Source organism: Agelaius tricolor, unplaced genomic scaffold (genome assembly GCF_023055355.1).
Source record: "Agelaius tricolor isolate 1412-34295 unplaced genomic scaffold, bAgeTri1.0.p SCAF_11, whole genome shotgun sequence".
Lineage (NCBI taxonomy): Eukaryota > Metazoa > Chordata > Aves > Passeriformes > Icteridae > Agelaius > Agelaius tricolor.
This window is the reverse complement of record NW_027269271.1, coordinates 26371016-26394872: the sequence shown is the minus strand read 5'-3', so window position 1 is coordinate 26394872 and position 23857 is coordinate 26371016. Positions and strand designations below refer to the sequence as shown.

At 42.0% G+C, this 23857-nt stretch overlaps 1 protein-coding gene across 4 annotated transcripts in view; it reads left to right on the top strand.

Annotated features, from left to right (window-relative positions):
• Window positions 1-1836: 1836 nt before the first annotated feature.
• USP24 (ubiquitin specific peptidase 24) overlaps window positions 1837-23857 on the top strand; it is a 62021-nt gene continuing 40000 nt past the window's right edge. For all 4 annotated transcript variants that reach the window (XM_071436816.1, XM_071436815.1, XM_071436814.1 and 1 more), the window contains exons 1-11: window positions 1837-2362; window positions 14333-14498; window positions 15457-15524; window positions 16806-16949; window positions 17452-17574; window positions 18453-18488; window positions 19062-19127; window positions 20629-20694; window positions 21503-21577; window positions 22291-22449; window positions 23548-23662. In XM_071436816.1, coding sequence (XP_071292917.1) covers window positions 2057-2362; window positions 14333-14498; window positions 15457-15524; window positions 16806-16949; window positions 17452-17574; window positions 18453-18488; window positions 19062-19127; window positions 20629-20694; window positions 21503-21577; window positions 22291-22449; window positions 23548-23662 — 1324 coding nt within the window. In that variant the 5' untranslated portion in view covers window positions 1837-2056. The remainder of the gene's footprint in view (window positions 2363-14332; window positions 14499-15456; window positions 15525-16805; window positions 16950-17451; window positions 17575-18452; window positions 18489-19061; window positions 19128-20628; window positions 20695-21502; window positions 21578-22290; window positions 22450-23547; window positions 23663-23857) is intronic.

Below are 23857 nucleotides of genomic sequence, written 5' to 3'. Positions count from 1 at the left end.
GTGAGCAAGAAGAAGGATTTGTGATTACTTTTCAGGAAAGTAAATAAGGAAAATGAGATCACTGGTGTCATACTGCAATCTAAAAATTAATCCAAAATCTGCCAGCCCAACAGAATGATTTATCAGTTTGTCTCTTTCAAAGACCAACACCGAGCTCTGAAAGTTCACGTTAGAGACCTAAATACTGCTTGTGTCCCCTACAATTGAAACTTTCCTTTATGCTGAATGTGATTTGTATCTGAGACATCAGACAGGGGTTTCTGGATTCCTAACCCCAGAGTCAGTCACTGTTAATACAAAATACTTTGCCTGAAAACATGAGCCTCCAAAACCAAATGTTTATATGCAGATACCAGCACTGATCTTGACAAATCTTATCTGTTTCCTCCTTCCTCCTCTTCTCTGGACACCGAATATACATTGTTACAATGAGGTAATAAATTTAGCCTGGGAGAGTGCCAGGAGATCCAGATCTGCTGACTTCGGTGCGGTACAAGAGCTAATCAAGTGTGTTTAAGGAATACATACAACTTTCTCTCTGCTTTGGGCACTAGAATTTTTATTTTCCTGATTGTACTCTGCTTCATTGTGTATATACAGAATGGTTTGGGTTGGAAGGTACTTTAAGGATCATCTAGACCCAACCTCTGCCATGGGCAGGGACACCTTCCACTGTCCCAGGTTGCTCCAAGCTGTGTCCAACCTGGCCTTGGACACTTCCAAGGGCAGGGATAGCCACAGCTTCTCTGGGCAACCTGTGCCAGGGTGGCCTCACCACCCTCACAGGGCTGAATTTCCTCCTAATATCATATACTTAAAGAATGTAATTCCAGTAACTCCACGATGTGCTGCCGGGAGCCAAAGCATCCTCGCAGCTCTTCCACCCACTCCCAGGGTCCCTCCAGGGCCGGGAGCTGTCGGCAGGGCCCGGGGGCTCGCTGGGCCGTAGCACCGACCGCATTCCCTCAGCCACGGGCAGGGCTGCCCCGCCGGCCCCGCCGCTCGCTCCGGCCGCCAGGCTCCCCCCTCGGGCTCCGCCGTGACCGCACCGGCCGTGCCGCACCGGCCCCTGCCCACGGAGAGCAGCCCTCATCACCGGCGGCACCACCGGCAGCGGCAGCGCCGGGAGGCCGGGCCTGGTACCCTGTGCCGAGCTGCCCACCCCCGGCAGGCCGTGAGACACCGCCAGGTCCCGCCGCCGGTCCCCGCCCTGATCCCGACCGCCGTCCCGGTCCCCATCCCCATCCTCATCCTCATCCCTATCTCGGGTCCTAACGCTGGTCCACATCCTCGTCCCAGTCCCCATCCTCGGTTCTGATCCCGGTCCACGTCGCCGTCCCGGTCCACATCTCCGCTCCCATTCCCGTTCCCATCCCCAATCCCCATTTCCGTTCCCGTTCCCATCCCGGTCTCGGTCCCGCTCCTGGTCCCAGTCCTGGTCTTCGTCCCGATCCCGATCCCGATCCCGATCCTGATCCTGATCCTGATCCCGGTCCCGGTCCCGGTCCCGGTCCCGGTCCCGGTCCCCATCCCGGTCCCGGTCCGGCTCCCCATCCCGATCCCCATCGCCATCGCCATCGCCATCCCCATCCCCATCCCCATCCCCATCCCCATCCCGGTCCCGGTCCCCTCACAACGCCGCCCGCCCCCACGCGGGCCCTCGGCCCCGCCCCCTCCCCACGCCGGTCCATTCATCCTCCAGCCTCCCCCATCACGTCACGCGGGCCCGGCGGGCGCTCCCCGGCCGCGGCTCAGCCGCGGCTTCCGGGCCGGGCCGTGGGCGGGGCCGGGGCGGGGCCGGGGCGTGCGAGGGGGCAGGGCCGGGGCGGGGCGGGGCGGCCGCCGCGGCGGCGGCGGCGGGAGGGGAGCGGCGCTCCCGGCAACATGGCGGCGCGCGGGGCGGGCAGCGCCTGAGCCCGGCGCCTCTCGGTCCGCGGGGCTTCCCCGCCGGCCCCGGCCTCCTTTTCTTCCTTCTCCTCCTCCTCCTCCTTCTCCTCCTTCTTCTCCCTTCTCCTCCTCCTCCTGCCCCTGCCCTGCCCCGCTCCCCGGCGCGGCCATGGAGAGCGAGGAGGAGCAGCACATGACCACGCTGCTCTGCATGGGCTTCTCGGACGCGGCCGCCATCCGCAAGGCCCTGCGCCTGGCCAAGAACGACATCAACGAGGCCGTGGCGCTGCTCACCAACGAGCGGCCCGGCCTCCACTACGGCGGCTACGAGCCCATGGAGAGCGGGCAGGGCCCGCCGGGCGGGCACGGCTCCCCCGCCGGCGGGCAGGGCCCCCGCGGCGGCGACGGGGACGGCGGAGGCGGCGGGGGCGGCTTCGACCCGCCGCCCGCCTACCACGAAGTGGTGGAGACCGAGGTGAGCTGCGGGCGGGCGGTCCCGGGGCGGTGGGAGCCACCCGCTGCCATCGGAGGTCGGCCCGGGCGTGGGGCCGGCGGGAGGTGCCCGGGGACCCTCCGCCACTCCCCGGGCCGGGGGCTCCTCATGGCCCCGCATTCCCCGCCTGCCGCCCGCCCGGCGCGCTCCCCAGCCCGTTCCCTGCGATCGCTGCAAGGTGAAACGCACCCAGGGTTTTCCTTGGCATTCCAGGAATGTGTGGCTACCGTAGGGCTCTGCTTTTCGCTCCCCCTCTTGTGCCTTCTTGCATAATTCCGGTGACTAAGGGCTGTCTATTTTTTTGAAACTGTTTGCACAATGTGAAGGAAAGTGCAGGGTGGGTATGACTTTACGTACAGTTTTATTTGGGTAAGCTGAGCGTAAGTTCTGAAATAGGAACCCAGTGAGGTCAAATGTTTTTTCAGAACAGAGCTTTAACTCATGACTTAGGGCTGTGATGTAGATAGAAGTGCTGGAGAATGTCAGCCTTTCCTAGGTTCTCTCCTTCCTCCTTGTTTGCCTTTCTCTCTCTTCCATCCTCTTCCAGAACTCTGCACCCTTCAACCAGCAGATACACTCAGGGTGCTCTCTTTGCTGTCCGGAACAGTCTTGTAGTGCTTTCCTATAAAGTCTTCTCCTCCTCCTGGTCTTTTTCCCAAAACTTCACAGTGTGCTCCTAAGAAAAGTGCTAATTAGTAGTGTCCAGACTGTGGGACTCACGGGGGTGAGAACAGCAGAAAGCCCCTCTTGTGTGATACCAAAGGGCCGCCTTGCACAGCCTCTGTCTCAAGAACTGCTCAAGAGCAGATGCTTAAGCCCGTGAATAAACCCAGGGAACCTCGTGTACCCTCCCAGGCTCCAGTGACGAGTATCCTGAGGGTTTTCTGTGCATGCCTGTGTATGTGTCCATAAATAAATTCGTGAAGAATCCATGGGCGTATCTGGTGCGTAACTACACTTGCACAGATCATCCGTATCCGTAGCCTCGGCGTACTGACGTCCAGCCCTGCGGAATAAAGATAGGTGATCCTGCTCCCTGAATTAACTGGGTTAGGTCCTGAGCTGCTCTAAGCTGCTGATGTGTGCTTGTGGAGTAAGGTGATCCCTGGGATGGCACGTGTGCTGTGCAGAAACGGAGCTGCTCCTTAACGAACCTGACTGAAGCGCCAGGGAACTGCTTTCCAACCTTTCCTGTGAAGGATTGAGGGTGAACGAGAGTTCTTGTTGGCATTTGGGTTGGATGTAGTTAGAGCTGGGACAGTCTGGCTTGTCAGTGTGACATTTCGAGTGAAGCTGTCAGTGTAAACTTCAGAGAAGTGCTTTTTTTTCCCCGCTCTTGTTCCCGTTACAAATGGCACTTTGACAACTCTCAGAGGATTCTCCCACCCCCCATTATTTCATCCTGTATTTCTGATCAAATGTACTTATGCTTTATAATAGTTTCCTATGCTACTCACCTTCTTGTTTGCTCTGACTTGTGTTCTTTTTAACCCACAGGGGGGAAGTCAAAACATTTCATTGTAGGTAAATCACTGCACAGAGCAGGCATTTCAGAAGGATTGAGGTGTCTTGCTGCATGAAATTTTATATAAATTCATGCCTCAATTTAGTAATTGGATTCATTTGCAGATGAGCATCTGTCAACTCCTGCACATGTATGCAAAACAGTATTTTTGTAATAAAAGAATTATGTCTATAAAAGTCCTGAGACTGGAATTGTTGCCTGTGCATATTTGTCTAACACTGCAGTACAATTTAACAGCTTTTGACATACATTTTATGAAAGGGGGAAAGTGATATATCATCAGTTCTTGGGGGTTTTTATTTCATCAGCTGTAATCTAGCATTACATTTAATAAGCTGCAGCTATTCTTTAAGTGGTTAATCGTAATTAATCAGGTTAATCAGTAGTTTTCCATTCAGCAGAAGCTTATGGCATATGAAGCTGTAGAGAAAGCCATTGCAGAAGCAGCTATATTATTCATTGTAGTCATACACATTATGGTGAAACATATTGTACCCCATGCTGTCTTGTGGTAATTCAGATGTTATTTCTGGTTTTCTTCCTCTCGGTATCATCTCTCTTTCTAACAGCTCTTCAAGTGTGTATTCTTCCTTCTCTTCATAATGCCAGTTTTAACTTTTATTCAGTGGGGAGGAAGTGGTGTGTTAGATTTTTGGATTTTATATATCAGCAATAGGAGATAAAGAGAAGATAAATCACAGGAGAAGAATTCTTAGAAATTTTCCCCCAAGTAAAATGTTCCAATCTAATGCTTCATGAACAAAAGTTAGGATTAGATTTATAATTTAAAAATAACAAGATTGCTTCAGTCATTCTTCAAAACGCGTATAACAGGTCTGTACTTGGAATTTATGTGCTTTTTTTGGCTGAGCACACTTTAGCATGCATATAAGAATAGGTCTATGAATGATTAAACACTTTACATTTTCCCTAATCAGTAATGAATCCATTATGTTTGCATATGCTTATTTGGTCTCTATTACATAATGTTAGAATCTGTTCAGCATTCATGTGGATCAAAGAAAGGCTTGTCTAGTGGTTTTCTTTGAGAGAAGCACAGCAACCAGATACATATCATACTAGTTAAAGCATGTTTTCTTTAGATAAGATTTTAAAAATCAGTGTGAATCTTTTTTCAGTGGTCCAGGCTGCTGATCTTCAGGGCTGTCTGAAAGTGTTAAAGAAGCCTGAATTTGGAGTAACTGGCCCAGAAGCAAGATATCTGCTGTGAGCTGGCCCAACATATGCCCTGTACTTTCTTTCTGTATGAGGCTTGAGTGAAGGTGTGCATAAGTTTCAATTTCATGAGGTTCAAACCTCAGTTTCAGCGGGCTGGTGTTTCCCAGTTGCTTCAGTTTTGGGTTAATAGCTGTGGCGTGCCTTTGGCATTGATGCTGGTAGCATGACCACACTTAACTCATCAAAAGGAAAAGGCCAGACAAACTTGGGGGCTTCATTTCATTTGTGCAGTCTTCCTAAAACCACGGGAAGTTCACCTTGAGGTTTCCAGCAGCTTGGAAGTTTTGCCCTTTGCAGCAGCAAACCACACTGATAGACTGAGGTCACCTGCTTTTCCAAGAGGCAACTTGGTGTGTTTGACATAACTTCTGTGTTTATGTCTGTTGACAGAAGCAAATGTTGCAGTTTGGCAGGAATGTGGGGTTTCTGTGTTTATTCCTTAGGCGGCATGCAGATTGTCACGGTGCGATTCTGTGCCGAGGGAGGCGGGTGAAGGATGCCGTGCTCATCTCTTCATCTGACTGACAGATAAGCTGCTTTATCAACTGCTGCTAAATCCTTATAATTTAAGACAAGACTATAAATGAGTGTGATGACAACGTCTGTCAGTCTGTCCATGAATTGCCACAAGTGCCACAATTGCTGGCTTTCATGAGTTTGAGAGGAATGGGGTGGAGAAGAGCAGGCTAAACAAATGTGAGGATTGAAATTGTGGGGAGGGACAGGTGAAAATATTAAACATATACCAATGGTTTGTATAACCTTCACTAAAACAACCTTAATTTGCTTTTAAAACAGCTTCTGAGAGCCATTACTATGACCTTTTAGCTAAATTGTGATGAACAGATTATATTACCCCCTGGCTATTCCTGTCCCCTTCAGCATGTGCTCTTTTGATTTATGTGTTTTTAGTTGAACTGGATCAAAAGCTCATACATGCCAGATTTTACTAGGTAAGGTTTATAATAAAACTTGTCCAAGATTGCTTTTAAGGTGCTGTTTGACTGCAAGAGAAGGGATTTTGTGAAAAAAACAGGCCGGCAACCGTAGTGAGTGCCAGTGCCAGGAACATTCTCACTAGTCATGCTGCAGAACTGTGATGTTCAAACCCTACCTCTCCTCATTATTAAAGCTCAGGACTGAAAGCATTTCTGCCACAGATGTGCTTTAGCTTTTAATGTGTAAAATGAGGATAATGGGGTGTGCTTTATTAGGAGAACCATGGACGTTAGGCTTGTGGAGTTCTTTGATCTTTGAATGGAAGGAGCTGTATTTATTTAAAGACAAAGAAGGTATTTAGCCTTCAAGCAAATGAGATGGATTTCACGCTACAATTCTGCACATTTAAAGTCAGTCTTCTCTCTTGTAAGTAGTCTTGAGCTTTGCAAAAGTGAGTATTTCTTGCATTCTCATGTGGAAGTTTTACAGAGTGGCTTGTCTACGAATTGGCCTTGTAAAACAATTAAGCAATCAAATAAAGCTCTGTGGTGGATTCTGGGATCGAGTCCCTGGCTGGATGCCATCAGAATGTCAAGTGGAATTAGTATTTTAGCACTCCTGGTTTTCAGCATCACTGTTTTCAAAAATGAGTGGCCCTGGTGTGGAACCTCTTTCTATATTCTGATTCCATTAACACTTCCTTGAAAGCATTTGAAAGAAAATAACTCTGAGTTTCATTCTTGATGTAACACAGACTAATAGAGATGCTACGTGAAATTAGGGAAGTAGGGGGGATACTGAGAGATGCAACTGGTTAATTTTAAATGTAAGCTTTGTTTTGAATAACTCACAAAGTCATTATCATGTAATGTGATCGTTAGAGTAATTGCTGGATTGAGAGGAGCACTCTGTAATTACTGGTTCATTGGTGAAGGTGATGCCTGCAGGGTCAGTGAAGGTGGGAGACAGCTCTGTGCAGCCAAATTCTCAGCTGGGCAGGAAGTGTTTCTGGTATAATGTCCTCTGGAAGCATTTTTTGGTCATCTTCCCAGTTTACAGTGCTATTCCGTGGCAGCTGTTTAATAAGGAAGTGAAATACTGAGGAAGAATGAGAATAAAAACAAATTAGCCAGTGTTAGAAGTTAATTCCAGCAAATCATTTGGATTGCTTTTGGATTAAGGAACAGTAGCTCTTTGTATGAGGAGGGCAAAGAGGAAGTGCCTGTTTCTTTTGTAAGCTTTTATTTTGAAAAAACCACGTATTTGTGCTGCTGTAGGAATAGCCTTTGGTATATATGTTTCAGGGGCCAAATTAAAAATTAATTTTAAAAGCCAATGTTGCCAGTGTTTCTTGCCACTTTATCTTCCTGCCACTACTTTGCAACAGTTCTGGCTTTTCTGATGCCCAACAGAATGATCTTGAGAGGCATTTAAAATTTTTTTTCATATTAATTAGTCACACTTTTGGCATTACACACTGTCAAAATCAGCTGCTTTGTCAGTTCTGGTTTCTGTCTCACTATACATCAGTATAACAGAAGTATAGATGAGTGTTTAGTAGCATTATCGAATTAATTTTCCTTCCCAGAGCCTGACCTTTGGTCACTAAAATGTTCCAGTAAATACTTTATGTAGTGGATCTGCAGCACTTCTCTATTAATTCCTGGTGTTTTGGCAAATGGAGATACAAGTATTGACTTAATTTTAAGTACTGAAATGTTAAGCATTTGTGATTCATTGTTTTATTGTTTAAAAGCACAATGTTTATCTGATATCACACTAAGTTAATCTGAGTTATTTGGAACAAGCATGAGGTTTTGTGCTTATGAAAACTCAGGGGTTGGGAGCAATAATGGTGTTGACTCCGAGTCTGGCTGTTTGTAGTTACACGAATGGAGTAAGTTTTTAAATATATCCACAGACAATAGTGAAAACACATGGAAGATAAGTGTTTTCCTTGCTTCCTTATGAATGGCATTCCTAACAGTGCTTTCCATGACCTCTCCCTCACCTGCAACTTATCAGACTTCGAAATACGTTGCCAAAAGTGGTTGTAGTGAATCTCTGCCTCAGATTTCACTGAATGCTGTGGTAATAGATGTATAAAAGGGCAAAGAGGCTCCTTGTATTTTTGAAGTTAAATGGAGGGTTTAATTCAAGTGCTATTTTTACACAGCCTCGGTTGTTTTGTTTTGCTGTGATGCTCAGGACTATGTTTATCTTTGAACAAGCAGGCAAGTACATCAGGGAGTATTGCCTGGTAACATCACACCATCACCCTGGAAATCAGGGAGAGAGTACAAGCCATGTTTTCAGAAACTCTGAGTTAATCCTCAGCTTTGCTGAATTTATTTTTATTTTTCAAATTCATATTGTGTTCTTATTCCCAGTCTTACACAGGTCTTGGTTGTGAGAGATGGGGGGCAGAGGGAAGGTGGAGCCATAGGGTTTTTCTGGTTATAATTTGTTATAATCCTTTACAGCTACTAAGGGTTTAGTCTAAACTCTTTGTAGCTGTAAAGGATTATAACAAATTATATATATCCATGCATCCTTGATGGTGTCCTAGTGCAACTCTCAGTTAAGGTCAGTGTCTAAAACCTTCTGTGAGAAAGTTCACTAAATAAATTGGATTTTTCTTAGGACATCTCTATGACGGAATGAGAGTCCAGATCAACTTCGGTTAGGCGTAGTCTGTAAAATAGGATTTCTTTTCCTTTAGTAGTAGACTGGTATCATCCTTTTATATTGGCATGACAAAATACTAGCATTTTTTTCTTGTGACAAGACTGTATTTGTTTGTGTAAAGTAGTCCATAGTAGAAATTTCAAGAGCTTCCTTTCTATGAAAAAAGAACAAAACAAAACATCTGTGTATCTCACCAACAAGCTTATGTTCTCTTAGCAGAACATAAACAACAATAAACATTCCTATCTGTTGCTGCACTGAAAATTTTTGCATCCCAATATGTTTCTCTGGATGAAAATTCAATGATGAGATTCTGTATCTCTTTAGGACTTAAAACAGTTTAAAAGTGTGACAATACTTTGCAAGTAAATGTCTGCTTGTCAGTAAAACATTCAGGAAATCACTGTGGGTTTTCTTATTGCCAGATAAGAAACATAACGTGGAAATTCCATACATGACACCATTTTTTGAGTCTTACTAATACTGACATATTCACAAGAGGAGTCCAAGCTTGCTCTTAGCAGTGTGGTTCCAATGGGTTCAATCTGAGTGCAGGAACAGGCAGCTAGGAAATACTCTCCAATTTTGTTCCCACATCTGCCACTTAACAAGAGTTGAAAGTTCTTTAACCATCTGAAATACCAGTTTATAAAAAGCGAATAGGTTACACATATGAAAATGTGACAATTTTTTTTAAACATTCAATACCTTGTTCTTAGTGTTTATGTGTAAGTGCAAGGTGGTAGCTTCAAGGTATTTGAAAGGCTTTGAATTCTTACACTTGTGTTTGAGTTCTAGGTATCAGAATATCCCCTTTGAGGAGTTAATTAACAGAAAGAAAGGTTTGACATCCAGGCGTGAAACTAAAAACTGCTTTAATCAATAGTCTGGCAGGTGGAGGGGCTGTCAGGTCATGACTTCAGGACTCATAGCTTCTCCCACAAATTGATGGGGACAGTACATCAGAGCAGAGAAATGCTCTGTTTTTCTGGGTATTTGATGTACTTCTCTCACCTTGCCTCCACCTGAGCATTGCAGTGTTCTGCAAGCACTTGTGAGTGGTGCAGCAGTGCTGGGCAGAGGGGAGCATCCCTGCTGACACTTGGCAGCTGGAAAAGCTGTAGTGTAGCATTGGAAAATTGATTTCTTTATGTTGTCTACGTCTGTGATTAAAAACTGAAAGGTGGACCTAAAATTCTTGTCAGCTTGTTCTGGCTTTATGCATTTTTTTCATTACTGCTTTTCAGAGCAGTTAAACTTTGTCCTGTTTGTAGGTACATAGTAACAAGGTTTTGTGGTTGCTTTTTTTTTAAACAATGCAATGAAACTTCAAAAATCTGTTTTCTTAGCTATAAAATGATGGTTATTTTGTGAAAATGACTTATTAGAGAGGCATGAGATGGAGGTACCTGCTTGGTCTGCTGGTGTCTTAGAAAGTCTGATCCTGTTGCTTGTTGAAAGAAACAAGACTTTGGGGTTTTGTTTCCTAAGTTATACTGGATTCAAGAGCACATAATGTGATTTGGTGATGGTGATAATAGATTCTGTTGGTAGCCTCCTATCAAAATCAAATTAACTAATTTAAATTATGATTTGACTGTAATTTCATTACTAAGGCTGCCAATTAGAATCAAAACAAGTCTTAAACTCCTTGTTATTTTATGTAAAGTGACGGGTATGGGAACTGTCAGTGGCTTTAGTTAAACAGTGTTTGATGAGTTAATTAGCTGAATACTGCATGAGTACATTTTGAAGCTTTAAACTGTGACCTTTTGGCAATTAAAGTTAAATCATATTTTAGCTTTTGTGCTAATCTTTGTTCTTTGTTACTCTTCAGTAGAAGGTTTTATGCTACAGATTTAAGCAATGCTTTATTGATCAGATGTTGAACAATTTTTGTTTATTCAGCCTAGCAAGCAAATCTGGGAGGTGCCAGGTCCCCAGAGAGGGAATCTTGAGTCAGTGCTTGAGCCTGTTCCTGTGAGGGTATTTCTCCTGGGAGCCTGTGTGTGTGCTTAGCCATGTGTGCATTTTCACACCTTGAAAATAAGCCAGAAGAGCCAAGACTGTTAGAACAAGGGGATCTTCAGGGCTTTTGTGCAATAAGAGATATATCAGAAAGCATGGAAAACTGTGTTAAAGGTTTGTCAGCTGAAGTTTGTTGGTGTCACTATTTCAGCTGCAGAAATAGTCACAGATTTATGATGTGCACTATGACTTCCTACTGCAGAAAACAGTGATTGTAATGGCCTTTTAGACAGTTTATCTTTGGATGACCCCTTGGTTTCCAGGAGTAGGGCTGGGGGCTTTTTTTGCTCTTTGCTATTTTATGGAAGAACATCTGTACAAATCCTTACCATGTTGGGGGCCAGCCCAGTGCTAAGTCTGTTCAGCCAGAATTGCAGAGTCCTGATACAGATCATCATCAACTGGCAGACACCATTCTGAAGTCACCTATTTGAGGGGAGGGAGCTACCTCTTTATATATATTTATTTAGAAACCAGCAAACAAACCCCATGTAACTCCCCAAAGCCAAGATTCAGCAAACCCCTTTTTGGGTGGCTTTGGCATAGCCTTGTATCCTATTTACTTTTGCATGTACCATAATTTTTCTTCAAAATCTTGTATTTCCTCCTTTGTCAGTAGAGTTTGCAGTGACAGTTCCTGAGCTCCTCAGTTACAGAGCATTAATTGTGGTGTTCAGGGCTGTGTTACATTTGTGAGTGTCAGCAGAGAAGTGAATTCTGCAGGCTGTGTTGGAGTGTGAGGTCTGTGTGCAGATCTCCAGCCAGCATAAGATGATGCAAGAACTGAGCTGACGTTTCACCTTACTGCAGCAGCTGCTGTCAATAAATCCCTCACTTTAAAGAGCAGTGCCAAAATTGATTTAAAAATTGGGTGGTGAACAGTTTGGGCTTTTTCATGTGCAGAAAGACACTAATTATGAAAGAGCAGCAGTAAGTCTTTAAAGAGACTGTTTCTTGTAGTGGATTTGGTTTAAGAAACACAACTCAGTCTGCACTAATATAATGTGAACATAGCTGTAATCGCCCAGAAACGCAGAGTGTTCAATTTATTAATGGTTTGGAGGGGAATTTGGGTTTTAAACTGCCTGGGTGTGTGTTTGAGACTGTCACAGGTTTCACAGTCGCTGTGGAGCTATGTGGATGTGATGTGTTCTAAAATTAATACATGAACTCGATACTTTCTGCACATGGTTTTAGTAGCAGATCACTGTCAAGCAAGAAGCCTCGTTGCCTCTAATTCCTGGAAAGTGCCAAAAGCATGCTCCTTCAATGCAAACAGCTCCCATTACTATAGGGCAATATTCCAAATACCACACTCATTTTTTCTGTAAAACCATCTTTTCACTGCTCTGTTGGTAGACTCAATCTAGCAATAGTCCAGATGTGTTCTAAGCATAATTTAGGGTAATGTGGGAGCTGAATGCACTGTGAAGAACATGTATTATTTCACTTTCCGTGTGAATTTCTATGTCATGGACCCTGGCAATCACTTGTGTGGAAACAGGCAACTAATGAGCAGCATTGCTGGGATGCAGATGGGAAAGCAGAACAAGAAGTGGAGTTTTTAATCTCCAGTTGAAGGTCTGCTATTGCTATTCTGCACCTCTTTAGATACCAGTTGCTGTCGCAGCGTTTATTTAATGTGGATGCTTTCCTCCAGGGAATGAAGCAACTGTTGCTCTGTTTCTGTAACATTTGTTGAAATGTTGTTTTCCTTGGCTACAAGTGGAGGCTGAACTGTAGTCCTTGAACACCCAGCAATTGGGTGTTTTAAGTTATACTCATTCTGCCTTTATTATACTAAAAGTTCATTCCTGCTCTGTTACTGTGAGCACTTTCTTTATAACTGCACGCTTGTTTTCTGGAGGAAATGATTTTGTTTTCTGCATGGGTGTTCTTTACAGAAGCTTTATAATTAACTGTTTAATTTCTAAAAAATGCTTCTAAATAATTTCAATGTCTTTTCATGGAGACCTTCAAACCACCCTTCTCCAAAACCTGTAGTATTTAAACAGGATGTGATTTGCTAGATGGGAATTACATCAGGCTTCCATGCACAGTGCTGGATCAGGTGACCACGGTTTCTGAAGCTGATATTCAGGTCTGCTAAAGTACAATCTCCCATAAAGACAAACTGTTTAGTAAGGGGTTGGAGAAAAGCAGCATTTTATTTCCCAAGCACCAATATGTGGTTTTTTCTAAGCAGTGTTCTGCTCCTATAAATTGTCCTGCTGCTCTGCAGAACATTAGCAAGCCCAGCCCACGTGCTGTCCGTGAACTTTAAAGGTTAAGCTCTGCACAGTTGCTGTTCGCTTGGCTTAATAGTTTTGAACCATTATGAAAGTGAATGACACATTTACTTTTTAAAACAGGTCTAATCCTACAAATAGCAAATGCAGTGAGAGAGCTGGAAGCACACTTGTGTGCATACATTCATTTTGTTCTTGGTATACCATTTCCTCCAGAGTTCAGTTCTTCTGGTTTATTCCTTTCTAGTTTTTCCACTCACTTTCCTGACACTGTCTGGTTTTTACTTTGGAATGTGTTTCCTGCTTGTCCTTCCTCCCTCCATGTCCCTGGCTTCTTTCTCAGTGGGATCTTGTTACCATCACTGCTCTTGTTTTCCACTGTCTCTGACAGTGGCTCCTGCTCGCTGCCAGGCCTGATCCAGACATTCTGTCCTTTCTCCTGCTGGCTTGGCCTGCTCTTGTGGAGGCAGGGAAAGGTAGTCCATGTGAACTCTTTGACACATTGGGTACCTGGCATCTATGAGAGGTTAAAAAATAAACAAAAGAAAATAAATGAATAACTTGTCTACCCTTTCTTTGGCGCTGCTGAGGCAGTTACCTCATATGGCACTTGGAGGAGAGCAAGGGGTAATTCTGTGTCCTGTACACAGAAATAGCTGCTCTTTAGTGCCCCTAGCAAGGAAACCTGTAAAGCTTAGCTGCAGTCACCTGCTTGCCTTTTCCCTCTTACCTTCCAGAATATTTGCCAGTAACTCATTATGACTTCAGGAGAAGGATAATTACATTACCTTGTAGGACAACTATATTTGATGTAGGTTTTTCTTTAGTAAAAGAAAATCTTGATGTACTGAAACAGTATCCAGTATTTCTAGAGTGATGGGGTGAAATGGACTTCCCTTTGAGTAAACTATTCCCATATTCTACAGGAGTTGTTGAACAGAGGATTAATGTGCAGATCTATGGAGATCAGAATTTGTACTCTACAGTCTCCCGGGGACTGGAAGTACTTATCACCTGGCTCTAGGATCTGATATGCTATGGAACAAGATTTGCTGCTTAAATTGGCAATTAGTTAGCAATTAGTTATGTAAACATGGTACTTATCACCTCCATGAAATACAGCCAGGTATGTAATCCCTTCAATTCAAATTGAAATATTCAATTCTACTTTGAAAAACACAAGCAGCCTCAGGGTTGAGAATTTGACATGCTTGTTACAAGCACAGCTGCCTTTTCTAAACCCTTTAATGTGTCTAGGAAACTGTTTCGCTTGAACTTTTGCAGAAAAACGATGAAAATGGGAATTGCTCTGGTGAAGGGATTGAGTTTCCAACAACCAACTTGTACGAGCTGGAGAGCAGAGTTTTGACAGATCACTGGTCCATACCCTACAAGAGGGAGGAGTCTCTAGGCAAGTGCCTAATTGCATCCACCTACCTGGCCAGACTGGGTAAGTTCCCTTTCACAATTACAGAGATTATCTGTTCAGAGGGTGTTGGGCAGTTGTGTGTTTCACTTTAATCTTGCTGCTGTTTTCTTACACCCTGCACAACAATCACATCTCTGGGAAAGTGTTTAACAGTGAGCTGTTCTACCCAATGCTGTAAAAACATCATTGATCTCTTTTCTTTCTCTCTAAAGTAATCTGTTTACTTAACTTTTTTTCAAAAATGGCACACATGTTTCTTTATGTTCTAATAATTGTGGGAATTGCATCTTTTCAGAGCTAAATTACTGACTCTTTTTTTTTTTTTCTTGTGCTGGGTATTTTCCATTCATAAAAGCAAGCTATCATCTCAATCCCTGCTGTACCATTCTTGTATAAGTGGTTGCTTTTCCCTGGTGAAGTGCTTATATTGCATTAGATCTGAATTTGCCTCTTCTTATTCAGTACTTTGGCTGGGGTTAAGAGTGTTATGGAGGCACCACACCCAACAACTGGTGTATAATGAGAGTACAAGATAGATTTTCAGTCATGCCTGATGGCAGACTAAAGGAATGTTGTAATCTCTTGGAAGAATTGAAGTTGTTAAGTGGTTCTGGTTTGCTTCTCTGTTTCCAATCTGTGTTAAAAGGCTGTGCTTTAATTTGGTTTTGGTGGGAGGCTGGGAAGCATCAGTAAGGTATGAATTGTATACTCTGAAGTTTACCAGTTACTTATGGTGCTAATAATGCTTGAAAAACCTGTAAAAGGTAATGGGAAATGAATTCTTAGTTCTGAAAGGCAGGTTCTCTCAAATCATGATTTTTGTGGCTTTAAATGCAGGCTAGTTATGAAGGAACCAATAGCACTTCTACTACTGCTAATTTGGGTTGGTGTTCCCTCAAATTTGCAACAAGGTTTCTGATGTCATCTTAAAAAGTAATTTTTTAAAATACTGTTAAAAAGGACTCTCTTTTCTGTAAAGGTCTTTCTGATTCTGATGAGAATTGCAAGAGGTTTATGGACAGATGCATGCCCGAAGCATTTAAAAAGGTAAGTAGGTACAGTAGGCCAATTCAATGTTTCTCTGTGTTGTTTGTGGTGGAAATAGTGTTTTGTAATCCAGACTTCAGGCAACAGCTGAATGGGTTATTAAGATTAAAATCACACTCAAAATATTTTCCTAGATTAAAATCATAGAAATTTAAATTTAAATCATACAAGGTCCCAATTCTGTAACTCTGGCCAACTTCAACTAGGGTTGCTAAATTCTTTTCACAATCCATTTGGAATTTTATCTTTCACCTCAGTTCTCAATGCCCTGTGTTTCTCTGGGCTGTTGTGAATTTGCTTTATAGAGCTCCCCAAACTAATTGACTTCCCACTATTCCATCCACTTTAGGTACTGCCTAAATTTCCTGCCTAGTATTTGAGCCATATGTATAAAAAAAACATACATACCCTTTAAAAAGTTACTTTGTCCTAGTGTTAAGATACTGAGAATATTACTTCATTTAAGGAAGGCAGAAATTTAAGGGAAAAGTTCTTTTTCCATTTAATTATCAGAGTACTAATCTTACATACAATAGTTTAACATCACTTGGTATTTTTTGCATATGAAATAAACAATGTAGATTGTTCTTCAGAAGGATAATCTGTAGAAATCTAAATTCAGGATGTGCTGAAGTACAATTTGCTGAAATGTTTACAAGAAACTCTATTAATGGTACAAAAAGTGATTGTATTTAAGCTATTAAGTTTTTTATCTGAAAGCAGAAATTAAATGAATTTGCAGATGGCAGCCAAGTGTCCTTTATAAACAACCATGAGACCAGATTTAAAGAACATGTTTCAGTAGGTGGGAGCAGCATTAAATACCTCTTTCTCCTGGTACACGTGCTTTATTTTCCAATAGAAGCTGCTCAAAAAGTGTGAATTGGTAAATGGTTACCTCAGCTGAATCAGTGCAGCTTTATGGTGCCTGTTTCAAGATTTAATAGTTGTGTGTTCAATCTGCAGACAGATTCATTTCATAGTGGTTGTTCTTTGCAAAGGTTACAATCTCTCCTAGTGCATGTAAATGGAAAACGCTTAGATAGATTTTATTTTCTGTCATAAACTGTGATTTAAGGTGTTCTTCTGCAAAATTACAAATTGAGTTAACTCTTAAGCCATTAGTGCAGAAAGAACATCTGAAAACTATACCAAATAGTGATGAGTGCATTCCAAGAAAACATTTATTCTGGAAAAAGAGTCACAGGAGTTAATAAATTTGTCCTTGTTTGTGATTGTGCTCAAACTTTTAAACAATTGCTTTTATTTTTTCTTTGTTAGCTGTTGACATCCAGCGCTGTTCACAAGTGGGGAACCGAAATCCATGAAGGAATCTACAACATGCTCATGCTGCTGGTGGACCTGGTTGCAGAGAGAGTAAAACAAGATCCTATCCCCGTGGGCCTGCTTGGTGTGCTTACAATGGTATTTGACCCTCTGATGCAGTTTCTAATATCTGGGTATTTGGCATTGTGTATTTATGCAGCTGATGCTTTCTCCAGCTGTTTAAGTTGTAGTTCATAGTCTTAAAATCTGCAGCCATTGCTTGCTGCAGGTATTTTACCTCCAGTATGCAGTTCAAAGGAGTGGGTGCTGTTCAAAACTTCTGAAAACTGGCAGTTTAAAAAAATATATATCACATTTTTGTCATTTTGCTGTTTGTTTTTTAAAACTGATGCTTTGAGTTCAGTTCTCTGTTTTACGGACCTCTGGCTCACGTGGTTATTGGATATTGGATGTATAAAGGCTTCAAAATGCTTTATGTGTTGAGAACTGAGAGGCAGCAGCAGGGGGCTTGTATTCAGCTTTATTTTTTGCTAGGTCTTTAACTGTCAGCCAGGAGAATGCTCAGCTGAAGCCATTATCAAGATAAGTTTTGAAAGTACTATAAGGCAAGCTGTTCATTGCCATGGGCTTTTCTTTGAAGGCATTTAATCCCGACAATGAATATCATTTCAAGAATCGAATGAAGGTGTGCCAGAGAAACTGGGCAGAAGTCTTTGGGGAGGGCAACATGCATGCTGTCTCACCCATATCCACTTTTCAGAAGGTAAGCATGGCCATGCCCTAAAAACTAATTTTAGGGTGGATGTCTTTGTCTCAGATAAGATTATTTGTGTAGTATTTGTAAGACAAAGTTTAAATATGTCACCAAGAATTACTGCAAATAGATGTGGAGTGTATGTTCATCTGTAGACATTAATTTGTGCTCTCAAATTGTTCCAATTCTCTGTTAGAGGCTACATTTGGAAATGGGTGAACTTTCATGTCTAAAGTAGCACAACAGTCTGTGTTTTGCTTTAGACATGAAGCACACAACGAGTGGATCTGTGTATTTAAGGATTGACATCTGTTTGGTTGTTGAGTGTGAAATGACCAGGATAACTCCAAGTGTTCAGTTCTAGTAGAGAATTCAGGCTTTTCTGACAGCCAAGGATAAAATATCTTCAACTCAAACACACTGGCAAGGAGGCAGTTTTTGAGGTTTGCACTATCTTGTCACAGTGGTTCCAGATGAGTGGGTCCAAAACAGCATCAGTGGAGTTGCTTTCTCCTTCAGGAAACAAGTTTGTGGCTGTAGAAAGAAAATTCTCCATCCGCTGCTTTGGGGAAGTAATGTTCCACACTGCTACAGTGCTATAAATACAGTTGCTTGTGAGTCAGCAGCCACAATGTGATCTGTTGCCACAGCACATGGGCAGTGATGTCAGGCAGAGTCCAAAACAGGATGATGCTCATGAGAACCAACCAGAGCTCCAGCTACACTTAATACAGGAGCTGTTACAAACACTGTTTTATTTGTGTAACAGTGCATCCATTTGAGGCGTGGGTTGGTGGGGTGAATGTGTGTCCAAATGTCTGTTTCAGAAGACAAATGTTTAGCACTGATGCTGCAGCTGCTAATTTGTTCCTATTCTATTGTTCAAGGAACCTCATGGGTGGCTGGTGGATCTGGTAAACAGGGTAGGTAAATGTAAACCAGAACTGTTGTCACTTGAATTCATTGGTCTTCAGGGGTAATTTCTTCTCCCCCCTCACCTTGCCCTTGTTTTTTCACTCATCACTTCTCTGACAGCCACAAAAAAAAAAATAGCGTGAGATTTTAATCCTGCCTTGTGAAATGTAGCTTGTTGAGTTGCTGCCTTCTCCCTTGAGCACCTTTACCCTAGCATGGGATCTATGACTAGAGGAATTTGAGAGCCCAGCTGAGGCTGCAATCAAAGGTTCCCCAAGGCAAAACTGCCAGTCCAGTCAGCTGTTGCTGTGTGGGGTCTACCTTTCTTCCCTCTGTCCATTTTTACTCAGGACAGAGTTTCTAGCTTGATGCTTACCCTGCTGTCATGTATAATTGCATTGCCTTCCCCAGTGCGCCCCTGCATTCCCATGAAAATATAAAGCTTTCTTTGGATGGGATGTTCCATGGTAAAGGACACTTGTTGGCATCTCAGGAACTGTCAGTAGAATATTTTCTATAATCTCTTATTTAAAAGATAAAATACTGGAGTTCACTGTGTAATACTGATTATCTTATTTCAGTTTGCGGAGTTGGGTGGATTTTCAGCAATTCAGTCCAAACTCAATTCTGAAGATATTGAACTTGGGGTAAGTCCATCTTCTGTCATGAGACTTCTCCCTTTCCATTTTACCTTTCATGTAGAACCAGCAGTGGCCCTTTTGGCAGTGCTTTTACCTTTTCTTTGGTACCAGAGCAGCACTCCCACAGAGCCCTGGAGAAGTGCTGTCAGGCTGGAGGTCAAATGAGGTTGTACATAGGAGTCCTGACTGAAGATCAATTAAGACTTCACAGAGAAGAGGAGAAATTAGTGTACCTTGCTGCTAGCATTCAGCCTTCTGTTTAGACATCAATCAAAGTAGTTTTGTTGTATGCTCATCAGTATGTCCCTGGTTTTCTGTTTACTGCACCCATAGCTGCATTTAGCTGCAAGCGAATTGACTTCTGTCATTTATTATAGAAATCACTGTTAAGGGAAAAAATCCTTAGGAAGACAGACAGTGTCTAATCCTAAACAACTTTTCAAGAGCAGTGTCTTAAAACTGACTGGTTCAACAGAGCTAAGCTATTTTTGGTGATGAAGTCTAACTTGGTTAGTTTTAGCTTCCTAACCTATATTCAGGAGACTTCCAATTCTTTCAAGCTTTGGAGAATGAGGAGGCTAAAGGAAAACTATGTCATCTGGAACCTTGTCCCCCAGTATAAAATCAGTCTGCTTCCAGTGACATGCCACTTGGAGGGAATTCAACTTCTTTTCTTGGGGTACTGATATTTTCTGCTTTGTATTCAGATAGATTCATATGTGAGCTTGACAGAAGAATAAGGAAAACCTTGATATACATGCCAGTTCTGTAATAGAAACTTTGACTTGACTTTGTTTAATGATTAATAACTGCTTGCTTAGGAAGGAAATCTGGGTCAGCGTCATTAATTTGGGCCTTGGATTGCACTGCTGCACACTCAGTTCCACAATTCTTGATCCAGTATGAAAAGAAACTGATTTTGATATTATTTATTGGCAAACAAATGCTTTTATACATTTAATTTCTTGACGATAGATACCACTTTAAAATCATGCATTGAAGAGATCTTGACATGTATATGACACATTTACAAAAGCTTTCTCCCACGTATTGCTTTGGGAAAGAAATTTGCCATATGGCTTTAACCTTAAATTTTGCATTCACACTTTTGATTGCTGTAGAGAGCAAGCAAAATGTGATATGTTCCTTTCCGTCTGTTTATTTCTGTGACTGAAACAGGATCTGTCAGAGAACACTGAACAGAGTGATGAGAGGACCAAGATTAGTGAAAACTGGGAAGGCATTTTTTATTTCAGACAAAAATATATAACACATACTGTATGCCATATATAATACATAGCACATACTCTACAGCGTGCCATAGAGTAAATCTTTCTTAAACCATGTGTTGTTGTAAAGGACTTGCACACCAAAAACAATCAGAGCAAGTGACTGGAAATACATAATATAAATGATACTTGTTCACCTTTATTTGCCTTTTAATCTATAGATTACTATGAAAAGATTCCTTAAATATGCACCTAAATACTTGCTGTCTTTCTTTCAGGCAATCTCTGCGTTGGTTCAACCATTTGGAGTTTGTGCAGAGTATCTTAACTCTTCTGTAGTACAGGTAAAATGTCTTTGTTATGACTTGTAAGAGGACTGAAAATTAATTTCCAACTGTGTTGGTGTGAAACTGGTGACTAATTTAAAAAGCCTTCAAACCTCACGTTGCAGAAAGTACAAAAACCATTTTGAGCACGCTGAGGTGATGAGTAAAGGGTTCAGACAATGTTCAGATACATTTTCCAAGCAATTATCTGTAGTCATGTATCTACATCTGCAGCAGTGAGAAGCTTTACCACTGCTATTAGTAAGCTTCAGCAGTAGAAACCATGTGGGGAAAGAATCCAGCCGGAAGGATGAATTTTGCTTTCAGTTTAACTTTCTGGCTAAGATGAAGGACATGGATATGAGAGTTTACACTGCAAAAATTGTGGTACAGGAAAAAAATTCACCGGGATCTCTTTGTATGTGCAAAAGTACTCCAGGTCTCACTCCTGCCCTCACCACCAAGAACTGTTGACTTAAGTGACTGAAAGACTTTATTTGAAGAGGATGTAGTTTAGAAGCCCCTGGGAGTAAGAGAAGCACATGTACCTAATAACTGATGTGTTTTTAGAGGTCAATTGGTCTGTCTGTATTTGCAAACCTGCATTACAGTGGTCTGAAATGGGTTCTTACTCTAATTGCTTTTTATTTTCCTGGACATAGCTACCAAGATAGCTTTATCTTTGTCGTAGGTGTAGCTTTCTCTCTAAGGCAGTGGTGAGCTTTCAGCTAAGTATTTCCTTTTGCTGCAGTCACGTCTTTGGAGTAATGCAATTGATTTCAGGAAGCATTAAAATGATTGTCATGCCTTTTCTCACGTTCTTTAGCCCATGCTGGATCCAGTCATTCATAAAATGATTAAATATGTACAGAATGTAGAAGAGAAGGACTTGAAAGACAAGGTAATGTTTTACATATTAAATATTTAGGAAGAACTTCCTGCGTGTCTTGGAAATGCTGTCAGTGTAAATTAGAACAATAGCTTTCTTCTCCCTGGCAGGAATACAGCCTGTTCTGAATTCTGACTGAATGACATAATGAAAATGCATTTATCCAATTCCATTCAATACCCTTTTCAGTAAATACCTGGTTTATGACCCTTTCTTAAATATTTTGCTGCTGTTGCTATCAAATTTTTTGTTTTGTTGGTCCCCTTGTGCAGCAGCTTCTCTGACTCAAAGATATTTATGGACTTGCAGTCTGTTAAATTCATATTACTGTTGCAATAGCTGTTTGCTTCTGAGAATTTGGTAGTAAAGTGGCTGTGTAACTTGTGGCTACTTCCTGCATTACCCTAAATTTGGCATTCAGTTCTATTAAATTGTCTTGACTTTTTACTTAGTTATAAATAGTTATTTTCAAACAAGAAAGTATTCATAGGCTGCTGAACCAAAGGAGAGCAATGTACCAAATCTGAAGCTTTAACCAAAGGTTTCATTATCTTAAAATTTCTACTGCACAAGCAATACTTTCATATGTACCAGGTACTGTGTTTTGATTAACCAGTCTGTTTGGTCACTAAACCTACTCTCTGTGAGTCACTGACACCCATAGCAGAATAACAAAAATACCAATGCCTCTGTTTGTCCCTTTTTTGTTGTTTTGTTTCAAACAGAGGCTGGTGAGTATCCCTGAGCTCCTGTCTGGGATCAAACTGCTGTGTATGCGCTTCCAGCCTGACCTGGTCACGGCGGTCGATGACTTGCGACTGGACATTCTGCTGCGCATGTTGAAATCCCCCCACTTCAGTGCAAAAATGAATTCCCTCAAAGAGGTAGGTTGGCTTTTTGTCTGGCTCTGTGTGTGCATGAGAGCATGGGTTTGGGTAGGATGGGTTGTTAATAAGCCACTGAAACCACAGCCTTAAGTAAAGAGATGTTGCAATATCTCCTTGCAAGTTATGTTGCCTTAGCAAAAGCTCGGTTCAAAATAAACACCAAAACAAGTTAATATAACAGGAGTTATTTATAGCATTAGTAGCCACTGCAAGGCCTCCCAGTTAGACACAGTTTGAGAAGTGCACTATTCTAAGAAATGCAATTTTAGATTGATTTGTAAGCAGTGGTCTATGCTATCCATTGAATATTCACTCTGGGATAATGCTGCGCATCCTGAGATATATCCCATTTTTCTTCTTTCACTGAGAGGAAACAGAAGAAGAAACCAAATGGGACTTAAAACCTGTATTGATGTTTTAGTCCACTCATGTCATGTCATTGCACTACATAATTGTAGTATTTTGTATTGTATTTTTTATTACAGTTGTATGTAGACACTATAGTGTTTCAGAGTCCATCTTTGCTGCTTTTTTCCTTCTCTATTTATGACACTATTGAGATGTTAAACCTCATTGCTGTTTGGTTCTTAATCATAAATGCTATGTGTATCCATGGTGAATTTATAAAAGTGCAGCTTTTGAAGATTTTAGCAGAAAAGTGCTTTTTCTCCCTCGAGTGAGGAGCCTGTATCAGTTCAGTATTGGATAAAAAGTAGGACACTGATTTGAGTGTAACAAGCAGAGGCCTGAGATAACCTACTTCTGGCATATCCGTAGAAAGATACCTGGCAGTACAGGCCAGCTTTTCTATGTCAAACTGAGAATAAGATTCTGTTGCATCAGAGACTGATGACATGGTGTTTCTGGTTAGGAATTTGCCTTTAAACAACTTACTAAAAAACAAAACCAAAAAGTTAAAAAGCCAACACCCTGCAAAAAACAGCCAACCCAAAAAATCCCAAACACTTTCTGTACTCAAAATATTGCAGGATTCACACTTAAGCTTCATCATGAGCTTTTTGGAATAGATTTCACTCTATGTGTGTGATGCAGGTGGGAATTCTCTGTTAAAATCTTACGTTTTGCAATTTTTAGGTAACAAAATTAATAGAAGACAGCACTGTGTCCAAGTCAGTGAAGAATGCAATAGACACAGACCGACTGCTGAATTGGCTCGTGGAGAATTCGGTCCTGTCAATTGCTCTGGAAGGTAAGAACTCTCCCAAAGCCTTTTGGCACGTGCTTTGAATTACTTAAATTTAAAAATCTCATCTCTCCCTTTCAATAGACTTTAATGAGCACTATTAACCAGAATTCAAGGGTTTTGTTGTCTCCAAAATAAAGTAAAATCCTGCAAATTCTATAACTATCATCTAGTCCTCTGTTTGACATCTGTGCAGATGTC